The sequence below is a fragment of the Monopterus albus genome, unplaced genomic scaffold (assembly GCF_001952655.1).
Source record: "Monopterus albus unplaced genomic scaffold, M_albus_1.0 scaffold41.1, whole genome shotgun sequence".
Lineage (NCBI taxonomy): Eukaryota > Metazoa > Chordata > Actinopteri > Synbranchiformes > Synbranchidae > Monopterus > Monopterus albus.
This window is the reverse complement of record NW_018127921.1, coordinates 114,134-126,364: the sequence shown is the minus strand read 5'-3', so window position 1 is coordinate 126,364 and position 12,231 is coordinate 114,134. Positions and strand designations below refer to the sequence as shown.

General features: G+C 38.8%; 2 protein-coding genes across 2 annotated transcripts in view; one reads left to right on the top strand and one right to left on the bottom strand.

Moving 5' to 3' along the window:
* Positions 1 to 70: 70 nt before the first annotated feature.
* dram1 (DNA-damage regulated autophagy modulator 1) lies at positions 71 to 4,110 on the bottom strand. Its single transcript, XM_020599477.1, has 7 exons — positions 3,625 to 4,110; positions 3,169 to 3,236; positions 2,823 to 2,965; positions 2,560 to 2,737; positions 2,294 to 2,352; positions 1,338 to 1,430; positions 71 to 1,252 (listed from the first exon to the last, which is right to left on the bottom strand). The coding sequence occupies exons 1-7, from the start codon at positions 3,753 to 3,755 to the stop codon at positions 1,214 to 1,216; spliced, it is 711 nt and encodes a 236-aa protein (XP_020455133.1). The 5' UTR covers positions 3,756 to 4,110; the 3' UTR covers positions 71 to 1,213.
* A 1,790-nt stretch (positions 4,111 to 5,900) lies between these two features.
* The window catches only part of gnptab (N-acetylglucosamine-1-phosphate transferase subunits alpha and beta), a 25,120-nt gene continuing 18,789 nt past the window's right edge, over positions 5,901 to 12,231 (top strand). The window contains 7 exon segments of the mRNA XM_020599616.1: positions 5,901 to 6,016; positions 6,143 to 6,292; positions 6,921 to 7,006; positions 7,383 to 7,502; positions 8,004 to 8,054; positions 10,433 to 10,503; positions 10,506 to 10,625. Of these exon segments, the coding sequence (XP_020455272.1) occupies positions 6,161 to 6,292; positions 6,921 to 7,006; positions 7,383 to 7,502; positions 8,004 to 8,054; positions 10,433 to 10,503; positions 10,506 to 10,625 (580 nt within the window). The 5' untranslated portion in view covers positions 5,901 to 6,016; positions 6,143 to 6,160.

Sequence of the window (12,231 nt, the reverse complement as noted above, 5' to 3'; positions counted from 1 at the left end):
CTCAGCAGTGCATTATCTGTACAGTACAAAGTGATACATGCAAAAATACAAAACGACTGAGAAAGGTTTCCCTTGCAAAGACACTGTAGTGGAAAAGGTGGTCTGTATTCATGTGACTTCCATTCTGTCACTTGAAAATTACAGCATAGGATTTCTTCATGTGAGAATACTGTATATTAACTGAGTCTTTGGAGGGGGTTTAAACAGGAGTCCTCCAGAAATACTGGCTGCTAATTTACTGCATATCAGCTAATACTCACATATAAGTATTATGTCTGTGATAATACCAAGAGTCAACACTTAAACACAGAAATCTGACCACTTTCTCAGCGTGTGAGATGTCACATCTCATCTTTCATTGTGAGAAGAATGTGTTGAAGGTAATGAACATCTTAAGAAGCCTGAGGGTTTATTTTCCCTTCTGTCAAATCAAGCCCAGTTTGCTAGGTATTAACTCTAAAATCATATTTGACTTTAAATCTAATCAGCTAGCAATCAAATTAGGTTGTTGTACTACTCAGTAGCCTGATTCCTTTTCCGTGAGCTGTCTGCAGGATGTAAAATCACATCCATAGCTGCAGAATTGCAACAGTATCAGCTGATACCACTAAGCACAGGAGGAGCGTACTGTAAGTATCAGAGTGAAATTTCTGAGTCAGCACATGCATAACACAAGGTTTTTTCTCCCACCACAGTACCCAAAAAAATAAGTCAGAATCCCATTTGAAGTAATATTTCAAACAGATATCTGCTCTGCAAACATGGACACATACCGTGTGATCTCATGTAGAGTCTCACTGTTTTCTCAGAAAACATCAGCAGTAGCCTGATAACTACACATCATAGGACATCATTACTTTGTGCAGTGATCATGTGTCCACTCGTGTCCAACTTCTCTTTTTAGATGTCACAGGTTTGACTGGAAATGCCACTCTGGGGAGGGTCTATAGTTCAAAGTGCAAAGTGATAGTTGACTGAACGGCAATAGGCAGGCTAAAAACTGATTTATGATTGTATAAAACTATAAAGGTACAAGGCCAATTTTTCTCTATGATGTCACACCGCTTGTAAAATTTATAAGCAGTCAGGTAATATCATCATGTAAAAACCTTGCATATCAAAATATATGAGGACAAGAGCCTCACAAAAGAGTCTTTTAAACCTAAAAATACTGATACTCATGCAAAACTTTGCTGGGAGTTGGAGATCAGCACTACTCCTCATACTCTGTTCTCACTCGTAAGGTAAACAGCTGTAGGAAAAAGCAGAGAGAAAAGTAAGGCTTTCAGTAAAAGAAAAAAAAGAACGATCATTTGGTTTAATGGTGTTATACTCACCTTGAAATCATTGATATATGTGAGGAAAAAGAGGACAAAGCTGAAGGCAACAATCCACTCAGATGCAGCACTGGCTACATAGAAGCGATAGTCCTGCAAGAGGCACACAGAGGCCGCATTCAACACACCGGTGTAACTGACAACTACAGTTATTACCAGTTAATAGAACAAATATTTTCTAGATTAATTGATTGTTTGGTTTATAAACATTTGAAAATTATGAAAAATGTTCATTACAATTTTTAGCAGCCCAAGTTGACATCTTTAAATTGCTTGTTTTGTCCAAATTGTAGTCTAAAACATAGGAATATTCAGTTTACCATCACATAGGACAGTTTCCAACAGGTTTTCCTGATGGACATCAGATAATCTCACGTTCTTTCACAGACCCCAGCCATGGTTATATCATTATAGTACTTTTCATACAACTGAACTGTCAATGTTTGTCAAGATTTCTTTCTTACTACTGGTAAAACCTACAGTGATGGACCATTATTCAGTTTAACCATTACTTTATGTCAGGTATTGCAACATTACTTTTAGCTGTTTCAGCCATTTGCGAATACTTTCAGCTAACTATTTTTGGGTTTTCTGCAAATTTGCTAATTACTTTTCATAGGCTGGCAGGTAGCTTACTAGCATATTTACAATCCTATTTGGCTATTTGTTTGTTTATTTCACTCCTTAACACAAATATGAGGAAGTATTTTTTCCTAATTAGTTGAGCTTCTCTATATCTCATTGGGAATTATTCACATGTGACAAAGAAAAGAAGCACATTTTTACAGTTAAGAAACTGGGAAATGTTGGTATGTTTACATAATAAAGTGACAAATGATAAATGATTAAAGAGCTGCTGATCATTTTTCTGTTAAATGGTGAATCAGCCAATGAACTAATTGTTTCAGCTCCAAACAGATGCACACAACATATTGACCCACTGCAGCTTACTGTACCTTGTCTTCTCTGTCTCTGTGCATTTTGGTTTCTTTCACAAAAAAAGCACAGATCACAGCTGAATTACCCATTAAGGAAAATGGAATTTAACACTAGTTAGCACTTGCATTTACATAAAATTACACTAATGATAATTAACAGGTGAATAAATAATCATAAAGCTAAGTTCCTGGTTAAAATGCAAATCATGCAGGTTAACAAAGTAGGAAGAACATCAGGAAACCAAAACACAGACTTTTTAAAATCAAATTGTGTGAAAGGATACTGGGGATAACTGCCAAAGCAGCAATGATGGTGATACACAAACGTGCTCGGCACACACTTAAAGAGGAGCCAAATGGGTAGGCACGATATGATATCACAGACTGGAGGATTATATATAAAACACCACAGAGAAAGAACGCCAGAGCTCCCAAATCGTGAACAGCTTTGACTACTGTTTCCTGCAATCAAAAAGTAAAAAATATACCATTAAACATGACATTAAATCATATTCCTGAGATGAACATGTGCACTATACAGGCAGACCTGGAAAGTTGCAACAATACACATGGCGAAACAGGAGATCATCCCTAACCCCAGGGCAGCTTTATTGAGACGTGGGCTCACCACACTTGTATCCTCACTCAGCTTCTCCACAAACTTGTATCTGGAATATATGGTGGCCATTCCTGTGCAGACATCAAAATGTGCATTTACAACAATGTCCCCCCCCCCATTAAAAATTCATTTTCCATACCAAACAATACATTCAACTTTCATTTCCTAAAAAGGGAAATGGGCTTTGGGAGGCTTGGCTTAAAATACCCAGAGTTGCCTAAAAGAGTCAGTGGAGAGGTGACAGTGGAGATTTTCTTATTGACAGGGAAAATACCTGCACATGCAGAAATAAATGTCATCAGGCCAAAAATGCAGCTCTCTGGGGGGTTTGCACTTGTGTCACTGAAAAGAGAAAGAGATGTTACACACAAGCGTTGATAATAATCGATACTTCCGGCCATTTGGGGACTATAGTGTTGATATTCGGTAAAATGTCAAACTTTTCTTATAATAATCGTCTTCTTTGAAGCAGAGAAGTGAAAAGAGGAGGACCAAAGCTTCGGGAGTCTTCTAAAATTACAGATGTGTACGTGCAGCTGGAGTTTGGGTAGGAGCCAAGTTAACGCAGAGGAAAACGAAACTAAGTTTGTATTTTTGCATAATTTTTTCTGCTTTCAGAAATCACTTCATGGAAAGGAAATATCGGCATGCATGCTTTTAGATGTTAAGCTTGTTAAATATAGAACAATAACAGATTTATCTGATTTTTTGAACCGTGAACGAAACTTACCTTATGTATGGGAAGATTACATCGACGTCGTTCTTTAAAACTGCAATCAGGTAGGAGATAATGAAAGTGCTCGAGGACCAGATGACCAAAAACACTGGTAGGAAGCACAGTCCTTGCATGAGCCAAAACATCTCAAGGAGATTTAACGCGCGACTTCCAGAAAACGCAGTCAGGCTTACAGTATGAAGGGAGCGACAACTGGTCCAGGATCAGGGCTTGGTGCTGCTATCGCTCGGGATTCCGATGAAGTAGATGATGTTACCGACAGCCACTTGCAGGTGGTTGAAAAGACTGAACATGGCCTTAACTGATATACAATATACAGTAACCTCTTCCCCAAAATGACTCCCCGTGGGCCGTCCTACGCGTTATCATCACCCAGTTCTCTTCCTTCCTCCCTTTAACTTTCTGCCTCTTTGTTTCACTCCTACATAAAATACACTAGGCCTGTTTCTGCTGAATTTTTTTGGACCTCAGTTCCAGTAACAGCAGAGGAAGTATGTCAAGCAGCAAGACCACAGAATAAAAGCACCAGTCCTGCAGTCAAAACATTGATTATCAGGAAAATCTGAAAAAGTACCCAACTATGAAAATCTTAGATAGATAGATAGATAGATAGATAGATAGATAGATAGATAGATAGATAGATAGATAGATAGATACTCAGTGGTAGGGTTGGAAAAAGTACTCAGTTTTTCTAGTTAAGTTAAAGGCTGTAAAAATACTCTGTTACAGGTACAAGCCCTGAGAATGATATAGGCTAGTTTATATTATATTGTTGAATTATAATTAATGGAACATTAATAGGACGACTGACAGCAAACATAGGACCAATCATGTACTGGTGACTTAATTCATAAGAATACATCATAATTTATTATTTTGCACTAGTAATCTGAATCTGCAAAGTAGCAAATAACTACATTTGTCAAATTTCCCTCTCAGATATAGTGGAGTACTATAGTACTCAAGTACAAGTTGTAGTACTTTCACTCAAAAAGTACATTTACTACACTGTACTTAATTACATTCCACCAGTGTAGAGTGGCCACTCTCTGGGTCCAATTATAATAGTATTGAATTATTAGTATTTATTTTCAGAGGCATGTATTTTCATGTCAGCTCTGGGTTATTAAGCTGTAACAGTGCATTCAGTTTATAAGCTGATCTGTACAGTACGTGTGAAATAAATAGTAAAAATTACATTTCCCTTTGAGTAGAAGTAAAAAGTGGCATAAATTAGTAATACTACAGTAAAATACAAGCACCACAGTGGTAGTTACATTAAAATACTTATTTGTAGTTTTTCCTCATTATGTTGATACAGTATTTTTACATGGATTTATAGAGTCGCTACCTACATTCATTTTGAAAATTACTGGGATTGCTAAGCATAGTTTTGTACTTTATTCTACTGTATCAGTGGAATTTTGCTGGATTTGGTGGCCGGGGAGACAATGGCACAGAGCCAAGGAGGATGAACCTGGAACATCTGAAGTCTTTCAGTCCACAGAAACATTTCTTTCATTTCAGGAGAAACTGAGGACAATTGGGCCAAGTGGAGCCAGTTCAGCGCTTCAGTTGTTGATGTGATTATTTGAAGTTCGCCAATGCCTGACTTGGCGACAAGTTTAAGAAAATGTTGGTTGAAAAGGGCTTTTCTCATGCTTGGTTCACCCACAGGCCTCCTATTTACAGAGAAAGTGACTCCCAGAAAACCGAATAAAATGGAGCCTCCCTCAAACCATAGAGAAGGACTTTGGTTCGTCTGAAAGAAGTTCTGGAAAATAGTCCGTTTCCAGAGTAGAGAGGTTTTAACAGGAGTGAAAAAAATTGTACTGAAACAACTGGACTCCAGTAAAGCACACTTTCAGATATGTGAAACATTTATTGTATTTGTGGAAAACACACACACAAAGGGCAATTCCAGATCGCATAACATCAAGTTGTAAGTTCTAAAATGTGCATAACATGACTGTTAAATTAAGGGGAACTAGAAGGATTCATTCACAGATGTGTGATCCATCTGATATTAGTGGTGGAAAGTAATTACAATCAATCAATCATTTACACATTAATGTGAAATTTGCCATTCTGCATAATGAATGCTTTTACTTTTGGTAGCCTACTTACATTTTGATGCTAATACTTTTGCACTTTTACTTAAGTAACATCAGGACTTTTACTTGTAACAGGGTATTATTACACTGAGGTGTCGCTGCTTTTAGTTTAGCAAAGAATCTGAGTACTTCTTCCATCACTGTCAACAGGCAACTGTTGCTAACAAGCACTAAAACGCGAGCAGACCTTGAAGGCACCACGGAACCAGCTCCCAACCAGCAGGGGGCGTCAACGAGCCACAGGACGACCTCCGCCGAGGAAGCTCAAAACAGTATGGTTGGCTGTCATGTGTCATACAGGCTGCCTAGCGGTCAGCTGACCTGTCATGCTCGTTTGTAATGTTTACTTTCTTTGTTTAGTGCGTTTTTCTGCTTTGTTTGAATGAATGTGGCGCTAGGCTTCGCCAAGGAGAACAATGGTAGTCGTCAATTCGGTGCTCAAGCTGGTACAGAGGCAGACGTACACTTGTCTGTCCCACCGATATGGACTCTACCTCTGCTTTGGGGGGATCGTCCTCATGATAGTTTCCGCCTTTCAGTTTGGAGAGGTAAACTTAATCTGTTTTCTTAACTCCGGGCACTAATGGTAACCGATTATGCTAGATTAGCTAGTCATTAGCTGTAACAGTGGATGAAGCTCATTCAGTTGTATACAGGAACCGTCTCGCCAGATTCTAAGCAAAAATGTGGCTGTTTAAAGTGATCTACCCGTCAGTTAAACTAACATTTATTGTAGGTCCTTAATTGAAACGTTTCATGAATTTTTATGGTGCTCATGCAAATTCGGCCTGACAGTAAAACACAATATCATTTAATTTCAAGTAAAATGTCAAATATTTTAGCAGTGAATTTACGGCTTGCTGCCTTACAGCCCTCCACGTTGTTTAATCATTTTTATTAAAGATTTGTGCGCTTGTGCATTAATTTATTTATTATAAAATTTACGCCCCGTCTATTAGAATTTTTTGTCAAAAAGCAGTTCCTAAAAACCCCCTAAAATGGTTCAGAAAAGTATATTATGTAAGATAATAACTGCACAAAAGCGCCATGTTTTTGAATGTAGTTTGGTGTGGCTCTGTCCTTGGCTGTACTGTAGGTGGTATTTAGGATGTAACAACATGTGAACTACATGTGCCAGTGGCTTGACTAATGAAGTGTCTTCTCCTTTCCATACAGGTGGTGGTGGAGTGGAGTCGGGACCAGTATCACGTGCTGTTTGACTCCTATAGAGACAATGTGGGTGGAAAATCTTTCCAACGCAGGTGAGAAAAATGTAGCATTTATAACTCTAAGGGAGTTTAATTGGAACACCTACAAAAAAATAAATGTAAACTTCATTATTGTGTCACTCCCTCATTGATACAAATGAGAGTCACAAGTGCAAAATCAGTTTGGGCAGGGTTTAGAAGAAAAAGCATTATTAAAATGAAAAGTGTGCAAACCCTTACATCATTCTCTGCAAAATCATTCCTTGCCACTCAAATGTGCATGTACTCTTCACCTGAGTGACATGAAGTCTGAAAGAAATGGATGAGGTATAGCTATGCATGAATAAAAACTAATTCAGACTTAAGAGGAAAGTGTGCGCCAGGGAGGAAAACAGGGTCCCTGTTTTGAACAGAGTTTTTCACTTCACAGGCTCTGTTTGCCCATGCCTATTGATGTGGTGTACACATGGGTGAATGGCACAGACACGGCTCTGCTGAAGGAACTGAAGGCGGTCAAAGAGCAACTGCAGGAAGAACAACAAGCTCTGAGGTACAGCAGCTGTGGCTCCACTCTCTGTGCTAATGTAGCGGCTCTGTAAAGGTGACAGTTAGGTAGAATTAGTGTAACTACATACAATTAAATATAACCTTTATTTTGCTGTAGAAAGTGTCCTCCTGTAATACGAGGCCAGAGAATGTTGAGGCACTCAAGTGATTTCAGTTTCACAGCTGAATAGAGTCTGAATTAGGACACAAGCTTATGGAGCATTATCATTTTCACTCTGGCTGGCTTGTTCAGACATTACCACAAAGGAAGAGGGGAATCACAGCTCAAAGGTTAGAATATCTTTGAGGAGAAAGTTCTTATCTTTCAGTAGTCTCTGGACTTCTCTTCTTCTTCCAGCTGTTAGCATGAAAGATGTACTGTATTATAATGATGCATTTGTTCTACATATTGGAAGCCAATATGCAGAGCAATAACAATGCAGTGCTGGACAGTGTTGTCACTCTATGATGAATAAGCATGAATTTCCTGGTTTGTTGCACATAGGGAACGCCTGGGGAAAAATGCAAGTGAGGCTACTGAAGCGCCAAAAGACAGGTGAGTCTGAGGTCAAATGGGTTCCTCATTAGGGTTGGGTTCCAATAGCCAGTTTTATTTTGGATCCAGTTCCAAGTTGGTGAAATAGTCCAGCTCAGTAAGCTTCATAACAAAACAAATCCCTTACCAAACCTGTTGTTCATGTTTTTTGCCGTCAATGAAAATACAGACGTAACCAAAGGAAAAAACTGGTTATAACTAAGCGAGAACGTTTTATGTGTTGTGCTAGGGTTTGTAGTCTAATATGTGTTGCGTAACTAAAGTTAAAAAAAACAAACTAAACAAAAAAATACTGTCGTGACCAAATGTGGTAAACTGTGTGTTGCGTAACTAAAGTTAAAAAAAAACAAACTAAACAAAAAAATGCTGTCGTGACCAAATGTGGCAAACCGTCTTAACCACTCTGAAGTCAAAGAAACAACTGCAAAAAGTGATATGTGCAGGTCGGTGCTCACAGAGAAAGGGGGAACAACTCGTCCTTGTGTTTAAATAGTCTTCTAGTGTCCCTTATGTTAAAGTAAGAACTTTGATTATATTTCATAACATGAGAAGGACGAGTGCTCAGCCTCACACAGTCTACAGTCAGATCTGTAGCAGTGCAACAACCAGTCCACCTTTAGTTAAAGCTAAGTTCATAGTTCAGCAAACTATCAGTGATTTATTAAAATAACGTTCACGGAATGTTAAAGTAGATTTATTAATTTCACAGTTTTTCAAAGTAACAAGCTCACTCTTGCGAGCTTCTGCAGCTGCACTGTGTTCAAAGTGTTTCAGAGAGGTGTCGTCATCATTTTGGAGGCTGTCATTTGTGCTGCTGTTGAATAGAATTGCATTATACTCACAGGTGTTTCTCTTACTTTGTCCACCAAGTTTATGCTGCTGAGGCTACTAAATAACACCAGTCAGTATAACCTAATGCAGTTGAAGTTATGCAAATTTACTCTGCATCATTGCCCACAAAGTCACAATACAGCAAGAGATATGGAAACCAAAGCTACCGCTGCCTGTAAGATACCGTAAAATGTACATCATCTCATTGTGTAGGCACTTTCTGGCTACTTTCGTACTCTCACTAATGTAATTCAGTTCAGCACCATTATTTTTTAGAGGTCCTTTTTAGACTCGTACGCCTTCAAAAACTGAGAGAAATGACAATTATGAAATGAACCAGCATTGTGTGAACACTGGACTTCATGTTGACACAGGAAGTTGGGGTGGGTTAAACCACAAGCAAGTGTAATTCTAAGTGTGAACTGGTCAGGTATCAGTTGGGGAGACTTTTGTTTGATGCAGACAAGAGAGAGCCTGCACTGGTAATAACTGTAGTTCATAATTTTTATGAACAAGTTTGTGTGCAGCATGTTTTCAGAAAGTAAAAGCAATGTGATATGGAGGTGCAGTGTACAGTCATGGCCAAAAATATTGGTACCTCTGCATTTCTGTTACATAATGCACCACTTCTCCCAGAAAATTGTTGCCATCACAAATTCTTTGATTTTCTCATGATTATTTCTTTTGTTTGCATTAGAAAAACACAAAAAGCAAAGAAAAAAGCCAAATCTGTTACAGTCCACACAGAACTCCAAAAATGAACTGGACAGAATTATTGACACCTTTTCAAAATCATCAGAAATAGTTGTATGTCAACCATGTGATGGTCCTGTAATTTGTAATGAAACTCACCTGTAGCAACCAACACGTGCTGGCAATATAGAAATCACACTTGGAACCGGTAATAATGGATTAACTTTGACTCAACCTTTGTGTCGTGTGGACCACACTGAGCATGGAGAAAAGAAAGAAGAGCAAAGAACTGTCTGAGGATTTGAGAACCACAATAGTGGAACGAAGGATTGTTTGAATGGCGGATAAAGAACCAGTGTTTTTGACCATGACTATATATACAATACATGTAATTTTGAAGGTATTTTCTGCCATTTCATGTGAAAGAAGCGTATGTTGTGACCTGAAAGAAATAGTAAAAGTGGTAGCAAATGTCATTTTACATTCTGCTCTGACTTAAATGATCAACTCTGGTGACACTGCAAATGTTAAAGCTCACACAGCTCGTTGAACCACAGTGAAGTGTTGACTTCAGGGTTGGTGTTTCCTGTGTGTTCACCACCAAATGTTGGGTTGATAAAAGCACTCCTGCCTTTGTCTTCCCCCTCCTTCTTCGTGTGAAAATTTAAAATGCATCTGCGAGTTTTAACCACAGACACTAAGATGGGTCATTGCAATGTTTCTCCAAAGGAAGCTCTTTAATATGTACACTTAATTAATTTCATGCATATGTTTAAATGCAAAACAATAGCGTACAAAGTGCCCATATATTAATTGAAGTATTGTTTTTTCCTTTCCTATTTATTTGTTTTCAGTGTTAAACCAGAATGCCTGCTGTCCCACTGCATCATAGCACCCATGGTGGCCCTGGATCCGGCACTGCCAGCCCAAAAGACCTGCCGTCCCTCTTCCCCTCCCTCTCGGCAGCCAAAGAGCTGCTACAGATGAACAAACCCTTCCACTCGTCCACCAGCGTCACTGTGGTTGTCTTCCATTTGCAGGCTGACGGTAAAAACACAGACATGAATTCAGAAACAGACCATTTTAATAAATAAAGGAGTGAACTGTGCCACGAATGGGTGCTTTCCAAATGACTCCAGGCAGCGTTTGAATGAGACTCTGCTGGGAGAATAGTAAGAACCTGGCAGGCACATTATCACTGGCAAGTTATGTACAATGCAAAAAATATGATTTGAAGTATGATTGAGTAACCAGAAAATGATGGTGTTGTAGCAGCAGTGGGAGAATATGCATTACTGGTAACAGCGGAAAGTGTGAGCTATGGTTTGATCATGTGACTAGTACGGTAATAATAAACTAAATCTGTGGCCAGCTGACCTTTTTAGCCAATTTAAAGCACCACAGACTAGCATCTTTTTAGTCCCACTTGTGCCCTGTTATCTATTTTCAACTTTATTTATTTACTTTCTAAACAGATAAAGGCTGACATGGCATTGTAAGCTTTAGTTCAGATTTTGAATAGATATAAATCTAGAAGAGATAAAAGAGCAAGAATAGCAGAAGGAAACCAAAATGCAAACAAATGATTTTGTCACCAAAAACAGAAGTAAAAGGGCATAGTTCTTCCTGATTGCTGGCTGGGCTCTGGCCCCCCCCAGTGACCCCGTTCAGGGACTAAGTGGTAGAAAATGAATGGAGAAAAAAAAGGTCATAGTTAGATGGCAGATATTTAAAAATCTGTATTTGTATATATGCTGATGTTCAAATGTTTGGGGTCGTTTTCATATTTCCAGTTTTTATTTTGACATTTAACTGGTTCATATCTAGTGAATAACCCTAAATGGTGCAGAGCTGACAAGTAAACTGTCAGAGTAAAACAAACAAACAAACAAGTCATCAAAAACTATTAATGTACAGTCAAGGAAAAAATTATGTGAACCCCAGCTGATTTTGTAAGTTTGCCCACTAACAAAGAAATGATCAGTCTACAATGTCAATGGTAGGTTTATGTGAACAGTGAGAGACACAACAATAACAAAAAAATCCAGAAAAATGCATTACAAAAAAAGTTATAAAGTAATTTGCATTTTCATGAATGAAATAAGTATTTGATCCCTTTGCAAAACGTGCTTTAGTACTTGGTGGCAAAACCTTTGTTGGCAATCACAGAGGTCAGACGTTTCTTGTAGTTGGCCACAAGGTTTGCACACATCTCAGGGGGGATTTTGACCCACTCCTCTTTGCAGATCCTCTCCAAGTCATTAATGTTTCGGGGCTGATGTTTGGCAACTCGAACCTTCAGCTCCCTCCACAGATTTTCTATGAGATTAAGGTCTGGAGACTGACTAGGCCACTCCATGACCTTAATGTGCTTCTTCTTGAGGCAATCCTTTGTTGCCTTGGCTGTGTGTTTTGGATCATTGTCATGCTGGAATACCCAACCACGACCCATTTTCAATGCCCTGACTGAGGGAAGGAGGCTCTCACCCAAGATTTGATGGTACATGGCCCCATCCATCCTCCCTTTGATGCGGTGCAATTGTCCTGTCCCCTTGGCAGAAAAAAAACCCCAAGGCATAATGTTTTCACATCCATATTTGACGATGGCGACGGTGTTTTTGGAGTCATAGGCAGCATTCCTCCTCCTCCAAAC